The sequence below is a fragment of the Penicillium samsonianum genome, assembly GCF_028829775.1.
Source record: "Penicillium samsonianum strain IBT 33392 chromosome Unknown utg000002l_segment0_segment0, whole genome shotgun sequence".
In the NCBI taxonomy this organism is placed as follows: Eukaryota; Fungi; Ascomycota; class Eurotiomycetes; order Eurotiales; family Aspergillaceae; genus Penicillium; species Penicillium samsonianum.
In genome coordinates this window covers 2,103,495-2,119,401 of record NW_026643260.1, presented here as the reverse complement: position 1 = coordinate 2,119,401, position 15,907 = coordinate 2,103,495, and the positions used below count along the sequence as shown (strand labels likewise).

At 49.6% G+C, this 15,907-nt stretch overlaps 8 protein-coding genes across 8 annotated transcripts; 5 read left to right on the top strand and 3 right to left on the bottom strand.

The window, feature by feature from the left end:
* Positions 1–379: 379 nt before the first annotated feature.
* Positions 380–2,855, top strand: N7471_002650 (origin recognition complex subunit 1; the record flags this gene model as incomplete). Its single annotated transcript, XM_057275370.1, has 3 exons — positions 380–1,153; positions 1,212–1,333; positions 1,388–2,855. The coding sequence occupies 3 exons, from the start codon at positions 380–382 to the stop codon at positions 2,853–2,855; spliced, it is 2,364 nt and encodes a 787-aa protein (XP_057140008.1).
* Positions 2,856–3,270: 415 nt separating this feature from the next.
* N7471_002649 (WD40 repeat domain-containing protein) lies at positions 3,271–4,626 on the bottom strand (the record flags this gene model as incomplete). Its single annotated transcript, XM_057275369.1, has 1 exon — positions 3,271–4,626. The coding sequence occupies one exon, from the start codon at positions 4,624–4,626 to the stop codon at positions 3,271–3,273; it is 1,356 nt and encodes a 451-aa protein (XP_057140007.1).
* A 443-nt stretch (positions 4,627–5,069) lies between these two features.
* On the top strand, positions 5,070–6,156 carry N7471_002648 (ankyrin repeat domain-containing protein; the record flags this gene model as incomplete). The annotated part of the gene is made up of 6 exons (XM_057275368.1): positions 5,070–5,121; positions 5,175–5,200; positions 5,299–5,427; positions 5,520–5,642; positions 5,702–6,031; positions 6,103–6,156. The coding sequence occupies 6 exons, from the start codon at positions 5,070–5,072 to the stop codon at positions 6,154–6,156; spliced, it is 714 nt and encodes a 237-aa protein (XP_057140006.1).
* Positions 6,157–6,632: 476 nt separating this feature from the next.
* Positions 6,633–8,635, top strand: N7471_002647 (flavin-containing monooxygenase; the record flags this gene model as incomplete). Its single annotated transcript, XM_057275367.1, has 6 exons — positions 6,633–6,720; positions 6,770–6,892; positions 6,940–7,019; positions 7,092–7,410; positions 7,477–8,115; positions 8,175–8,635. The coding sequence occupies 6 exons, from the start codon at positions 6,633–6,635 to the stop codon at positions 8,633–8,635; spliced, it is 1,710 nt and encodes a 569-aa protein (XP_057140005.1).
* Positions 8,636–9,372: 737 nt separating this feature from the next.
* N7471_002646 (uncharacterized protein) lies at positions 9,373–10,499 on the bottom strand (the record flags this gene model as incomplete). The annotated part of the gene is made up of 2 exons (XM_057275366.1): positions 9,373–10,007; positions 10,481–10,499. 2 exons carry the CDS (start codon positions 10,497–10,499, stop codon positions 9,373–9,375), a joined length of 654 nt encoding a protein of 217 aa, XP_057140004.1.
* Positions 10,500–11,691: 1,192 nt separating this feature from the next.
* On the top strand, positions 11,692–12,537 carry N7471_002645 (uncharacterized protein; the record flags this gene model as incomplete). Its single annotated transcript, XM_057275365.1, has 1 exon — positions 11,692–12,537. The coding sequence occupies one exon, from the start codon at positions 11,692–11,694 to the stop codon at positions 12,535–12,537; it is 846 nt and encodes a 281-aa protein (XP_057140003.1).
* Positions 12,538–12,661: 124 nt separating this feature from the next.
* Positions 12,662–13,837, bottom strand: N7471_002644 (phosphatidylinositol-specific phospholipase C; the record flags this gene model as incomplete). The annotated part of the gene is made up of 1 exon (XM_057275364.1): positions 12,662–13,837. The coding sequence occupies one exon, from the start codon at positions 13,835–13,837 to the stop codon at positions 12,662–12,664; it is 1,176 nt and encodes a 391-aa protein (XP_057140002.1).
* A 273-nt stretch (positions 13,838–14,110) lies between these two features.
* N7471_002643 (Histidine phosphatase superfamily clade-2) lies at positions 14,111–15,842 on the top strand (the record flags this gene model as incomplete). The annotated part of the gene is made up of 3 exons (XM_057275363.1): positions 14,111–14,632; positions 14,684–15,582; positions 15,633–15,842. The coding sequence occupies 3 exons, from the start codon at positions 14,111–14,113 to the stop codon at positions 15,796–15,798; spliced, it is 1,587 nt and encodes a 528-aa protein (XP_057140001.1). The 3' UTR covers positions 15,799–15,842.
* Between the last annotated feature and the right edge of the window lie 65 nt (positions 15,843–15,907).

Below are 15,907 nucleotides of genomic sequence, written 5' to 3'. Positions count from 1 at the left end.
GCATATCAGATGATCCTAGTAGTGTGAATAGACGAGCAGATCCAATTTATACCTTGCATCGTGGCCATTCTGAGACGGAAAGGTGCTAATAGTTTGATAATGATGCTGCAAAGATGAGTGATGTCTTTGAAGCAAGAGCTGAAGTGGATTTATGAGTCTAATTCACGTGTACGGTATCAGTTGAAAACATCCATATTATATGTAGTTTGTACCTACAATGTCCAGGTGTACTCCATGTCTTACTATGAGATAGATGGATTTGATTGGCCAGACCTTCTTGCCGGACTAAACCTAAAAGGGACGAAAGTGGACAACGCGTCAAGCGCGATTTCTCCTTCTCCGTTGCATCTTCGGTTCAGTCACATCTCTCGCACCCCCAATGAGCGATAGCGATTCAGACTCTACGCCTCAGAGGCGCAGTGCCCGCGAGCGCGCCCAATGGATGACCAAGGGAGCTCTGGTTCGAGACGATTCTGATGATGAACTAGGGGTCGAGGACCTTCCATGGGAATGGATTTACGACGCAAATGAAGAGATTACCCAAGAAACCGAAACCAAAGATGATACCCCGGCGAAACGTAGACGAAGACGATCCTCCCGTCCCGCCCACCAAAAACGCAAAATCGTCGGCGCGCAAATGGGTCAATTCCAATGCAAAGTGGGCGATGTGATTCTCTTGAAATCCCCTGAAGCTGGAAAGGACTGGGTTGGCATCATTACAGAATTTCTGGAAGAGGAGGATGAAGACGAAGAAGACGAGATCATCAAATCTGCCAATATTATGTGGTTCGCATCCCCCGACGAATTCATGGGCACAAGAAACAAACGCCGGACCGACGCCTTGCCCAACGAACAGTACATCACACTCGATTTCAACAGCAACCCCTTGACATCAATCAGCGGCAAAGGGGCGGTCATGTCTCAGAGCGCCTTCAGTGCCAAATACCCCAATGGCCCTCCAAAGAATAAGACCGAATTGGCGGAATACAACAAGTGCATTGTTTGTCGACGAGGCGTGAACCAGGTTCAAGGACGGTATACCGATGAATTTATCTGGGAGCAGGTGTACAATGAAGACGACATCCAACATCTGATCAATTGGGTCAGGGATGGCTTGAAGGCTTCCAGAAAACGGAAGGCTGCGGACGATGAAGTGAGTAAAACCACATGCTTTCGATAACAAAAGCAGTTGCTGATTTGGGCCATCGCAGTATGTCGAAACCAAAGAGACCACGGTACCTACGACCCCGAGAAAGAGGCAGCGACTAGCAGCAACGAATGCCACGCCACAATCACAGCGCAAGAAGGCCATGATGACTCCGACCCATAAACGGTAGGAAACGGCGAAAATGAATGTTCCTCATGAAATAAGACTAACATGTATCAGGATCGTTGTAAAAAAACCACTTGAGTTTACTCCTCTGGGTACCCGTGTCCTGTCACCCACACATTTCGACTCTCCCTACCGTCAAGCTCGGAATTTGCTACATGTCTCCACTGTTCCAGACTCATTACCGTGTCGGAAGACCGAGTTCAACACTGTATACAACCATCTTAGCGCTGCGATCATGGAAGGTACAGGTGCTTGTATCTATATCTCTGGTACCCCCGGCACTGGCAAGACTGCCACGGTGCGTGAGGTGGTTGCACAGCTAAACGGTGCCGTGCATGAAGAAGAGATGGACGATTTCATCTTTGTCGAGATTAACGGCATGAAAGTCACCGACCCCCATCAATCCTACTCCTTACTGTGGGAAGCCTTGAAGGGCGACCGAGTATCACCATCGCACGCATTAGATCTTCTCGAAAGAGAATTCTCAAATCCCTCCCCTCGTCGGGTCTCTTGCGTTGTGCTCATGGATGAGTTGGATCAGCTTGTCACAAAGAATCAGTCTGTCATGTATAACTTCTTCAACTGGCCTGCTCTCCGCCACTCGCGCCTCATTGTCCTGGCTGTCGCAAACACCATGGATCTCCCCGAAAGAACCCTAAGCAACAAGATCTCCAGTCGTCTCGGTTTAACCCGTATCACATTCCCGGGATACCGTCACACAGATCTAATGGAAATCATCAGTACCCGTCTGGCCAGTGTACCGGGTAATATCGTTGACCCAGACGCCGTCCAATTCGCAAGTCGCAAAGTAGCCGCGGTCAGCGGTGATGCTCGACGAGCTTTGGACATCTGCCGTCGAGCAGTTGAAATCGCCGAGCAAGCAGCCGACGAGGCTGCTGCCGCAGATGACGCCAAAGATGAAACCGAATCATTGCCTCCCACACCCAGCAAAACTCCCGCCCGGCGCAACAAGGCTATCGCAGCCAAAGCAGCCGGGGAATCAGCCGTCGCTAAACCCCCTGCAAAGGGCCAACCCGGGCGCGTCACTATCGCCACTATCAAGCAAGCCATTCACGAAGCTACATCAACTCCACTCCAGCAATCCTTGCGCTGTCTCCCACTATCAGGAAAGCTCTTCCTCGCCGCCCTACTAGCCCGCGTCCACCGGACAGGCATTTCAGAATCTACATTCGGCGACGTTCTGGACGAAGCCCGCCGCATCGCCGATGCAGCCGTCGCCGTTGCTGGAGCTGCTGGCGCCGGCGTGAAAGATTTCCTGCTGGGCGGAGGCCCCAGTGCTCGCGTGCGGAGCCTTGGCCATGCGGCCATGTCGCTCATGAACTCGGGTATCCTGGCGCTGGAGCAGGGCTCTGGCTCTAAAAGCGTGCTTGGGGGTACTACGATTCCCACTCGCGGCGACCGCAGTAGTAAAGTTCGGCTTAGGGTTGCGGCAGAAGATGTCAGGTCCGCTTTCAGGGAGGATGTTGAGGCTAAAGGCTTTGGTTTGGGTATTGAGCAGTGATGGTGAGGGTTTTTCTTTTGGGTGTTTTGATACGATACGCATTATTTGGAGTTAGTGTAATATCGCACAATAGTTTGCATATGATACCCTTTCAGTCCAGCTGTGTCTTGCGCTCTAGATCGTAGAGGCTACTTGTACGTGTTGTCCATATGGGTGGATTGCCAAGGGTATCATTTGGCTCAATTGGGGTTTGTATCATACAAAACGTTAAGACTCTTTTTCAGAGACAAAATGAACCTTTCTGAGGAAATTTTTCCCGATACATGTTTGAATATTTTAAAACCAAGGGCCTTCCACAGACCACGCTTAACTCCACATAGTGCCAAGAAGAACTTGATGGCAAGAAATAAAATGAATACAGGGTATTGAGAAATCGGAACAGAGGGTACGAATGCCAGTGATGCTGGTCATCCCTCTAGTACCGCTGTCTACCGAGAGTCGGGGCCCAAGTCAGAGGGTGAGTCTCGGGGGTAGCCTCTTCGTCCTGCTTCCAGATCTTGATGGTCTTATCAGCTTCGCCCGTAATAAGGCGCAACCCAGTACGATCAAAGGTAGAAGCCATGATGCCGGCTTCGGCTTCAAGAGAGCCGGGTTGTGCGGTAGTTTCCATAGATTGGAAGCGGTGACCTGTCTTCCAGTCCCAGAAGGACATGGAACCGTCGTCACCGCCGGAGAAGAGAACGTTCTCGTCGTTGACAGCGAGAGAGTTGATGACAGAGTTCTGACCGTCGAAGTTCTGCATGAAATCGCCCTTGGGGCACATCCACTGCTTGATGCTGCCGGTACTGGCACTGGCAAATGTAAACTCAGAGGGGTGGATGGCGAGGTTGCGAACACCCTTCTTGTGGTGTGTCAGAACGCCCATGCTCTTTCCAGCGGCCAAATCCCACAACCGGACTGTGGAGTCCAGCGAGCCGGAGATAATCTGAGGGTCGGCGTCTTGGCACTTGATGTCGGCGACAGTGCCCTTGTGTCCGCCGAGAACGTGTACGTTGCTTCGCGTGCGCATATCCCAGACTCGGCACACACCGTCACGACCACCCGTGACTAACAGATCGAGACGAGGGTGAAGGGCCAGTGTGTACACACCGCTGAGATGACCGTGGTAGTGTCGAATGACCTTGTTGGTCTCTAGATCCCAACACTTGACCATCTTATCCTCACCACACGAGAAAAGGTACGGATGCCGGGGTGACACTGCTAAGCCACGAACGGTGGAGATGTGGCCGGTGAGAGTGAGTCGCAATGCGCCCGTCGCCAGATTCCAAATCTTGATTGTCCGATCTCCTGCTCCACTAGCAAACCACTGGTTGTTCGGTTCCACTGCCAAAGCTCGCACCCATCCCAGGTGTCCCGAAATAACGCGCATCAGCTTCCAAGGCGCGTGCCACTCGGGCCGCTGTTGCTTGGTAGCCGACGGTCTCTGTACCAAACTCTTAGGCTGGTCCTCAGCTGCTGCTGCTCCCGCTCCCGTGCCCGATGGCCGCCTCACGAGTGACATGGATGCGCCACTGCCGTCTGCAGGTGTCTGCGCCTGAATCTTCGGCCGTTTTGTCCGGCCGGCTGTAGCCTTCGCCTGTTTCTCTGCGAGAGATCGTGGTAGCTCGGTAATATCTTCGTACTCTGCCTTCCGTCGGTAGGAAACGCCGATTGAGCCGTCTGTAAGAGTTGAAGGTGTGACCATTAGGTATTCGGCGCCGAAGAGTTCGGCGGTCCGCTTTGCGGACATGCGCACGGCGTCATCGGCGGAATGGGGTGAGCTGTAGTCCATTGTGTATGCGGAAGGAAGTGATGTGGGGGAGCGAGAGAAACTGGTGTGTTTTTGAAGGATAGGAGCTCCAAAGAATCACGATCCGATGGTGCGGGCGATGAAAAAAAGCCTGCGGCTGGTCCGTGGCTGCAATCGAGTCCGGAGTTTCAGTTTAGGCACCAGCTTTAGAAGCGCAGTGGATTTAATACCAATGCTACGTTTCTAGCAGCTGCGAGGCAAGATATGGTTGAAGATGGTACAAAGATGTGCGTGAATCTTTGGATCGAAGTTGCAACGGGTGTTCGTGCCTGAGGCGCCATCCTTCACCAACATTATACCCGGCCCAAAAAAGGGCGGTGAGGTTGCAGGGCGGTGAACTGTGCCTCAATATTGCTGACTCAGCCGCAGCCGGCCGCTTATCGTAGCTCTTATCGCAATATCACTCTTCCTCCTCCAAAGTCGCCATGGATTCTGATCAGAAGTACGCCCTGCACGAGGCTGCCCGAGAAGGAAGAAGTGAGAGCTTGGCCCTTCTTTGTATAGTACAATATACTGATATATCTCCTTAGACGAGGTTGTTGAGTCGTTGCTCAATGTGAGTTATGCTCCACCTGGGGCCGAGGCTGCCCCGCAAGATCACGCTGGCACTGGTACTGTTCGGTCTCCAAGAAACAAAGCTAATTATTCAAACAGGCAAACCCAAAATCTGCATTCGTGAAAGATGATGATGAGCGTCTTCCAATTCACTGGGCTGCGGCCTACAACCGGGTGCCGGTCGTGGAATTGCTAGTCTCTATGAAGAATTTCGACCCAGATGTAGAAGTGAGTATCACTGTTCTACTTTCGAAGATAATTCCCCGCGCCTTTTCAGCATCGAATTGCCATTATTATATAACATTGCTAAATCAGCATAGGATGGATCCGGTTGGACGCCTCTCATGATTGCAGCTAGCCTAAAAGATGCCGCAGGCGACGCGACGATCGACCTATTACTGCGAAAAGGAGCTGACGTGTCTAACAAAAGCAACTCTGGACAGGTTAGCTTTCCGAGACAACGACTTGGATATTGCATGTACATGGACTTACTATCTAGTAGAATGCGCTGCACTTCGCAAGTTCCAAGGCCAATATTTCTACTGTCCGCACCTTGCTCGCCAATAAATGTAGCGCGAGAGTCAAGGATAAACGTGGCCAACTGCCCCTCCACAGAGCAGCCGCAGTGGGATCTGTGCCTATCTTGAAGGCCCTCTTGGAAGAGGGTAAAAGTCCTGTCAACGCAACGGATGGGGACGGATTTACAGCACTTCACCACGCTATCTCTGAGGGACATGGACCTGCCGCGATCTTATTGTTGAAATCTGGAGCAGAAGCGGAAAAGAGAGATAGTGAAGGTAGACTAGCGATTGAGCTAGTCCCAGATGACAAGGTAAGCCCCTCAACGGGATTAAGTGTCCATTTTAGATCAGAATGGCTAATTCTTATATTGCGTTCATTCAGGTCAGGCAATACATCTTACAGACAGCAGAGAGGGAAGGAATTGAACTTCCTTGATTATTCTAGGATATCTCCCTGGAGAGGATTAGGTAGCTTACAAAGCTCAGACTAACGCGGGAACCTTTCAGGTTGGAATGCAATGCCTCGGTGTGTCCAGCTTCCCCGCAACCAAAAACTTCAAACTTCCAAACTTGTATGATCTTAAATTATTGATTCCAGCTTTTAGTGAGCAGATCAAGCTTTATATGTCTTCCAAATTTGCCAAGTAGTCTTTTTAATTGCCAAAAAAAAAATTCAGGGCAGAGTAATCTCTGGTGATAGCTTGCAGTTCATGCATGGTTTGTGATACGAGTTGCATAAGACATACATAGGTCAAGAATGATTAGGCTAGGGAGGATTGACCTCGGTAATCCCGGCGATTGAATGATTAGTACTATTTTTGGGAAGCTTGCGGGGAATTTTCTGGTTATATTCTGGGCTGTCGCCCATAATTTACTTGTCTCTCGAATAGTGCATAGTCAACCTCATCCAGAATGTCGGCATCGAGTAACACCCGTCTCCCTGTTGGGAACAAAGACTTTACCAATGCCACTGTTGTCATTATTGGCGCCGGCATATCGGGTATGTTGAGTCCTCCAAGGCAAATAAATTTCACTAACCTTTTATGAAGGAATGTGCATGGCGATCGATTTGATCAAACGGAATAAGACTCACAATTTTGTCATCCTTGAGAGAAGTAGCAGCGTGGGTGGAACTTGGAATGACAACAAGTATCCTGGCTGCTGTTGTGACGGTAAGAAATATTTGATATATGCAGTGACAGCAACTGATGAAGTCTAGTCTGGAGTTCGCTCTATAGCTATTCCTTTGAACAGAACCCTAATTGGACAAGGGAGTATCCCGGACAAGAAGAAATACATGTCAGTAATATGTGTGGCCCTCGACCTGTCTTGCTATATACGAGCCATTGCTAATTATTGTGCATCGACCAGGCGTATCTCGTTGGTGTTGCAGAGAAATATGGACTCTACAAGCACATTCGATTCAACTCCACGGTGAAGGAGGCCCGATGGGATGACATCGAGTCCAAGTGGAGGACAAGTGTCATGGTATCAGGGCAGAAAGACAGCGAGTTCTCAAGCTCCTACGTTTTGAATTCCGATTTCCTTGTCTCTGCTGTCGGACAACTCAATCTACCCCGAACCCCTGACATCCCAGGCCTGGAGGATTTCAAAGGCAAGATGATGCACTCTGCTCGGTGGGATTGGAGTTATGATATGACAGGAAAGCGGATCGCAATTATTGGCAACGGTGCGCACTCAATGAAAAAGAAAAGAATTACCCGCCTATGCGATACAATACTGACTCATTCTACAGGAGCAACTGCTGCTCAGATTGCCCCTGAAGTTGCTCGAGTTGCTTCTCATCTCACTATCTATCAGCGGACGCCAAACTGGATCATTCCTCGCCTAGATCAGCCAGTATCTACCCTTCAAAAGGCGCTGTTCAAATGGGTTCCACCCCTCCACTGGCGCAAGCGTGCGCTCCAAATGGAATTCCGTGAAGGCTTTCATGCAGCTGTCGTAGATGGAGATTCGGAACTTTCCCATGTGATTCGGGCCTCATGTACCGATGCAATGAAAACCCAACTGCCTAACCGACCAGAGCTATGGGATACGCTGACACCCGATTATGCGCCGGGATGCAAGCGAGTCATTATTACAGATGATTATTATCCCACTCTTGCCCGTGAAAACGTCCACTTGGAAACACGGGGCATCACAGGTATTACAGACTCCGGTATCGAAGTCGATGAAGCAGGCGAACAAGAATATGACCTTATCGTTCTTGCGACTGGCTTTAGAACCGTGGAGTTCATGCATCCCATCCGGATCTATGGCGCAAATGGCCGGTCCTTGGAGGATATCTGGAGAAATGGAGCAACGGCGTTTAACGGTGTTACAGTCGAGGACTTGCCCAACTTTGGAATGTTCTATGGTCCCAACACTAATCTCGGTGAGAATGTCCTATTTCCAGATAACATCATACTTTCAATCATTCTAACTAATTAAAAGGGCACAACTCCATCATCCTCATGATCGAAGCGCAATCACGATATCTGAATATCCTAGTCAAGGAAGTGATGCAAGCCCGCCAACAAGGAAAGACGCTGGCTCTCAAGCCAGAGCCGGATGCGTTAACAAGCTACAACGATAGGATCCAGGCCATTCTACGGAAAACCAGCTTCGCAGATCCAAATTGTAACAGTTGGTATAAGAGAGATGACGGGGTCATCACCAATAATTGGTCTGGGACTGTGATGGATTATCAACGTGAACTTTCGAAGGTGCAGTGGCAGGACTATGTTGCCGAGGGAACTGGTAAAGACCGTTTCGTGAGCAAGGCTGCTACAAAAGTGAGTCATGCTCAGGAGGAGATCTTGTTAAGCAATTTTTCTTTGCTTGTTGGGGCTATTAGTGTTTTGTCGGCGACTGGTTATTTTGTAGCTTCGTCGAGGTGGCTCAAGGCACACTGAAACAACATTGAGATATTTTTATAAACAAATTGGATCATTCTACCGAAGCCATTATTCTCCACCCCTCTTCCTATTCCACTGTCGAATCAAATGCCCATATTTATAGAAAATAAATGGAACCGGCGTCATCAAGGCGGGGATACATCCTAGCAACGTGAGGGACCAATGAACACCCAAATTGCTATACATTGGGATTGACACGATGACCATAGCACCAGCAGCGATATAGCGGAAGAAAGTGGCGCTCACCAGCGCACTAGCCGCGAAGAGCTCATACGTGTCGATGAGATATTGGTATGTTGAAATGAATATTCCCTGAACAGAGAATCCAAAAGCCACCGAGGCTATCAAGGGCGACCAGTAAGAAACCGAGGGATAGCTGGTCCAACCCATCCAGAAGAGAGAGATTGGCAACCAAGGAGCGCCGTACATAGCGAACCAAAGTCGCTCCTCGGGTGGAAGGCTTTTTTCCCCGTTTGCAATGGCTCTTGATAGTCTCTTCTTGTATGCGAAGTAGATATGTGGCACCAGGGCAAATGCAATCAAGAAACCTACGTTCATACCAATGAACGTCAATCCAACGGACCCCTGATCGAAGCCATATGTGTCGCCAAAAATGAACTCATAGCCTGTCAAGAATCCAAAAAGAACGATATAGACGACGACGAGATACATGGTAAAGAGCGCCACCATGGTTTCTCTGAAGAACAAATGGAAATGGCGGGGGCAGCTGTGCATCAGCCGGGTGAAGAGCGAAGACAAACCAGCGATTCTGTTGTCTCCAGTGCCGTGTGGATAGTAGGTGTATTGTAAAGCCTGGTGATAGCCCTGAACGAGCACAGCGCAGGACCAATATGTGAGAGCGACTCCCTTGTATCGATGGCCAGCAAGATACAGATAAACTGAAACGGTAAGTTGGCAACATGCCACCACGGACAGCGATCTTCGGCTAGTCGTATCGCGGCATCAAGACCGTGGTTCCCAAATCGCATAACGCGAGCAAGAACATCATTCGATATATTCACCAGCAAAATCCGCAGCCGACGATAAATCGTGAGCGTCAAATTACTTTGGGAGAGGATCAAAGCATCATGGGTGAGCGTAAGGCCCTCAACGCGGGTCAGAGCCTCTTCGAAAACAAAGGCCTTATTGTCACGGTCTGGATCGAGCCATTCGGAGATTTGATACAGACTTATGAGGTCTGTGGTAAAGTCGCCCTTCCGAGGCAAGGGGAGCTTGCATGAGATACCTCGTGGGGTCACGCGCGATCGGCCGTACTCATAGGAAATCCACGAATTCAAAACCGTGGCTATGATGTTGCAGTACAGGATAGAACAAGATGCGATCTCTTGGTTGATGTGGCCATGTGGGTCTTGTCAGTGTCAGAGTACGATATATAGCCAATCAGCAGCAATAACAACTCTATATCCCTCCATTGCTATATCTGGAGTCTCTTCAAGTTGGTTTCTAGCACTTCGTATCTGAAACATGCTCAGGTGCATTAGAGCACATTAAAACACGCTGATTATACGTAGTAGCCCTGGTTGCCCAAGTTCCATACCCCGGTATTGGGGGCAATGTTGAGGCCCCAATCCATATCGAACAGCTTTAAGAGAGAAATGGTCTTAAGCTTCATCTCCTCTCGGCCCCAACACTGGGCCCGGGCCCCAGTTTTCACTTCCGGGGTATTTAGGTACCCTTGATTCCCCAACTCTTCATTTGACTCAAAAACACAACACCGTCCTACATAGTCCAATGTGCGCTTCGATTACTACATTATCGCCCTCGGCTTATTTAGCACAGAATTCTCTGTCGACTCCAAATTTTATTTGATCACCTGCCTACCAAGGGTGAAACCATTCATGCCGGTGCCGCTTATACCATCGAGTGGAATGTGTTAACCCAAGCCTACTCGGGCCAGATTAATATTCTGCTGAAGAAGGGCAAAAGTTCCGATATTACAGGATATGTGGCGGCAATCAGCATTAAGTACAATATAATATTCACTCATTCCATTAGCGTTGTGTCAACTACCAAACTAATAGCATTATAGCCGACATTAAGAGCAGTCACGGGAAATTCCGTTGGAATGTTAGCAGCAGTCTTCTAAAAGTGAGGATTACTACTCCGTGCATCGAAATTTACTCTATCAACGATGCTGCCATCTACAATGAGTTCCCGAATTTCAATATCAACGCCTCAGATGAGCCAACAACCACGACTTGCTCTTCCAAAACGCCAATGACAACGGAGTCCGCCACTATTTTTCCTACAAGGTCTTCCACTGGCTTCACCGGAATGTCTGCTCAGAGTGCATCTAGAGCTACCTCGATATCAAGAGGGGTCGATAGTGCGGCGACTCCTATTTTCGCTCCTCCATTTGCATTTGTGGGCGCTGCAACTACTGGTATGCTGGCCTTTTAAGCCGAAAGTGAGGGTATTCAGTGGGAGAGACTTAGAGTACCAAGGAGTTTTGTGGAATGTATGTGAGTATTGGGAAGAACACGCATAATTTTTCTAGCTTTTGGTGCATCCACAAAATTGGTCCTCTTGTTTTTGTGCCCTGTTACAATGGAGCTACTTGAGCCCTTACTTGTGATGAGAAATTTTTGACAAATGGCGCATGAGATAGGTACTTAGAAGTTTCATCCAAGCAACATCAATGTTTTGAGGGAAGTTTGGCAAACTTGGCCTCGACATCTCAAATTAACAGTTTCCCAAGGTTAGAAGGAAACTTGGGCTATAAAGGGAGAGAAAGGTAAAGTGTGGAAAGGGGGAAAGTGTATCTAAAATGTCAACTTTCTGGAGTTTCCAAAGAATGTAGGGCTGCATATTTGAGTGCCCGGTTTTCACACTTGGCATCGGGTTAAGCACATATAAACGATACCCCCCTTGATCGACCTGGATAGATCGTCGTTTGTCACAAGCAATTAACGACGTCATACCTCAATATTTGAATGCTTCTTCTCTAATGATTCGATTCTCGTTGTCCTACCCTGACCTGTGCTGAGCTTTCTTATCCACCGAGCTAGGTCTGCGCATCAAGAATCAACAGCATGGCCTCTTCAACACCATTGGTGAAACGATCCCTCTCTGGGCGAGAACCCCCGGAAGATGAACCGTTAAGCTCGCCGGCAAAAAGGCGCCGGGTAACCTCCACTACCAATATCCCCATTGAAACAACTGTCGCGGACGAAGGCCTCGGAGACCTCATACACCGAACAACTTCCGAAACAGAGGCCTCGATCGAACGTGCCTTCAATTTAAGAAGTGCATTCGGAGATGATAATTTGCCAATAGAATGCAATTGTCCACCATTGCGCGGCCGATCCGATTATCGCATCTGGCGCCGCAAAATGAGAGCTATTCTGAGCCGCAATCAGCTTTTGAATTTGGTTGAGGGCAAAGTCGGTCAACTCCCTCGATCACATTACTTGGAACCCCAATTAGCCAGCCTGAACGAGGCGGCGGGGAAAATCATTAAAACAAATTTATCTGCCACTACCAGGCTGATTGTTCGCAACATTCGAAACCCACAGAAGATGTGGGAGAAGCTGGAAACACACTGCAAACCTTCTGATTGGAGTTCTATGCGATCTGGCTGGCTTGAGTTGCAGAAGATCAAATACAGCCAATGTTATGATATCTGGGATTATGTGTATAAGGTGGACGATGCATGGAGATGCATTTGCCTTGACCAGGAGGACATTCTTGAGAAACATGAATTCGCCCGGTGTGCTAGCCTCATGTGCTCTTTGGATACACCGAAGTGGGAAACTTGGAAGATGGGTTTTCTCTCTGGCCGCAATATGAATATACCGAGCTGGGCAGGTCTGGTGCAGAGTTTGACGTCAGCTGAGGACAAGGGCATTGTGTCTGATTTGATTGGCATTGCAATCTGATTGTTCTATGGGAAGGGTCGCGTGGGTAATGTAATGCTACTCGCAGGAAATCTGATGGAAGTGTGTCCACGTCGCTGTGCAATTGATTGATTGATTCCAAGGTTAGCTTGGTAGTTGACTATTCTCAGGCCAACATGTCTCTCGTTTTTGTATTTCCCAAATTTAAAAACGTATCGATCAGGTCGGAGGGCTGCTCAAAGAAATCAAACATCACGATCCCCACTCGCTTGCCTTTCTGGCTTTTCAGGAAAGGCACTAGCTGCTGGTTAATCCCCCCAGCCGGTGTATAGTCAGTGCCATTCCCAAGTGCCATGATCCGAGGCCAATCGGGAGGGTTGTTTTCAATGTTATTACTAGACGCCCAGGTCCAGAAGAGACTGTCCGGGTGCTGGCTAGTAGCTTTGCGGATGTTTTCCAATGTGGCGTTGTATTTCCACCTGATGTTCTCGAGCGCACTGGACCCTGTCGGCGTGAGCGGCTGGTAGTAGTCTTCTATGTAGGCGCTCAAGCTCTTGGCCGTGTTGTATTCGAGGGTGATAGCTGGGCCGTTATCGGTCCAGAGACTGGGCGAGAAGTGCAGGCCGGGAAGTGCGGCCGTGTAAGAATCCGGAAGCTTGTCCAGGTCAAAACGGCGCATGAGAGTTATCTTGCCACGCGAGTCACCCAGGGTGCCTAGTTCGTCTTTTGTTTGCATGAAATAATGGCGCGCGGCGGCGGTGGTGAGAATATTGTAGAGCTGCAGCTGCACGGCCGCGTTGTTGGAGGCGTACAGAGCCGTCGAGCTCTGGTACTGGAATGAAAGGAAAATGGTCTCCGAGGGGTGATCATCCAGCCACTGATAAAAGCCAAATAGCACATCATTGACTGTTGCTGTCTGCGAGAGCAGGGCCTCTGAATGGTAGAAGATGAGGGTGGAGTTTGTCGGATCAAAAGCATACCGCAGGTCAAATGCCCGGATTCCCATGTTGAGCATATCGATCAAAGGTGAGTCTTGGCACCGCAATGCCTCTGGCTCCGGAACAACGACCTGGTTGAGATCTGTGATGCCCCGCAGGGCATCTTGCGTCGCCTGGGTGTAATTCCACGTGGCGCTGTCATGAGTGCCGGGGATATTCATATGAACGAGCAAAGTTTCATCGGGATAGCTCTTCATCCATTCCGCTTTTCCCCCTGTGATTTTTTCGTATGATCCAAATATTGGAGTGGCATTGTCAAGTACTGTCTGAAGTGCGAAATCCGCCAAGGCGGCAGACGCCAGGGGAAGGGCCATGGCCACAACAACTGAAGCCTTCCACATCATTGTGGAAATACTGAGAGTTCAGTCAACAGATAATCAAATTCCAAGACCAAAGGAACTTTTGGGATATGTACGGAGTAGCGTTATATATAGTGCTTGCTGAAAGGAGCCACGCCAATATTCAATATTCTGCAGGGGGGTGTCAATAATGCCAAGACTTAGGACGCAGTTGATGGAAAGTTCGGGGAAAACGCATTGCCGATCGCTTCGACTGAACCACATTCGATATTGAGGATAGTCGTTTAGCCCAAAGTTGGTTATAATATGTAGAGCCACATGGCTACCGGCACTCCCCAGGTTGGCTTGACGACGCCACGTGCACCGATTGTCAGGTCGCGACTGGTTCGACTTCGGTGGAGCTTCATTTTGTTTCTCATCCTGGGCTTATTGGCAATTAGTTCGGAAATCTACATATTCGAAGGTCTCCGACGGACCTGGTTTCTCTCACTCAAACCTATCTCAGTCATGCGCAGCCTCGTCTTGCTTTCCGCCGCGGCCTCAGTGCTGGGTCAAACCCCGGAGGGAACCTTCTATCCCCCGACGCTGAATGATACGTCATACATCAGCAACAGCTCGATTGGGACGTATGGTGGTATCTATAAAGCTCCAACCCATGGTCCGACTGGGGGCAGCCCCTACGGCACCTATGACTACTGTTCTATGCCGCATCCTCGTTCAGAGGAATACGAGCTGCCCGAAGCTCTAACCAACGGGTCAACTAAGGGAAAGCTTGTGTACCTGGAGTATCTACAGCGTCACCAGCGGCGCACTCCATACAACATTCTCCCAGGCGGAGAGGTAAGTAACTCTCAGATCGACTCTCAGTCCAAACTAACTCCTTTCCCCTAGAACCAAGCATATCACTGCGATGATGTGCGCCCGTATCTCTACGCAGGCCCCAACAGCGCAAGCGGCATCCAGCCCATGCCAATGTATGCACAAACATACCAGGACCCCAACAACCCCTTCACACCCGGTGTGAATGGCACCTGTCAGTACCCCCAGATCACCATTGGAGGAGTCCAGGACGGATATCAACACGGTAAGGACCTGTGGGCCGTCTACGGCAAGAAGCTTGGCTTGATTCCCGCGAAGCCAAACAGCCGCGTCTGGTTCCGCTCCAGCGAGTCCGCTCTCACTCAGGCCTCGGCTGGCGCGGTCCTGCGTGGCGTGTGGCCTCACCACAAGGGAGCTCTACCCCTGCACCAGATGGTTTCATCTGTCAATACTGTCAACGAGGGATACTCTTGCCCTGCTGTCAGCTCTACTCTGTCGAGTCTGCAGTCTACCACGCAGTGGAAAGAGCATCTGGCTGTCACCGAGGAGTTGCGCTCGAAGCTGGGCGCTATGTTGGGCGCGACAGAGAGTTCGTGGCAGAGTACCTTTGACCACTTTTCGGATAACTTCCAGGGTCGTCTTTGCAACGGCTATGATCTTCCCTGCAGTTTGTCAAATTCCTCGGCCTGTGTCACGATGCAGATGGCCGAGGAGGTCTTCCGTGCTGGTGATTGGGAGTGGAATTACTACTGGCGCACGAACCCAGATGTAGTCAAGTACATCCAGGTTGTCGAGGGATTGTTTATTGGCGAGATCATTTCTCGTCTGCAAGCTGTTCTGGACGGGAAGTCTTCCCTTGATTACAGCCACATATTTATTCATGATGGAGATATCGGCCCTATCCTAGGTTCTTTGGGGATCGAGACACTTCGCTGGCCCGCTATGGCATCAAACATTGCTTTTGAAGTTTGGTAAGTCAAGCTGTTTTCTGATACGCTAGGATTATCTAACGGGTTTTCAGGGAGACAAAAGATACGAACAATGGGAACTCCTTCTACGCCCGCGTTTTGTACAGTGGCCATCCCATACGAAGCATCCACGGTGTTCTTGACTGGGTCCCTCTCTCAAAGCTGATTGATATCCTGAGCCCCTACGTCCCGGAGGATATAACTTCTCTCTGTGGATAAGAACAAGAAGTTGAAGATTCGCAATCCCAATTATGGTCTCAAAGGATCTTTCTACAATAATCTATTCAAAGTTATCCATTTTTTATGTCTAGTCATATACCCACCAATC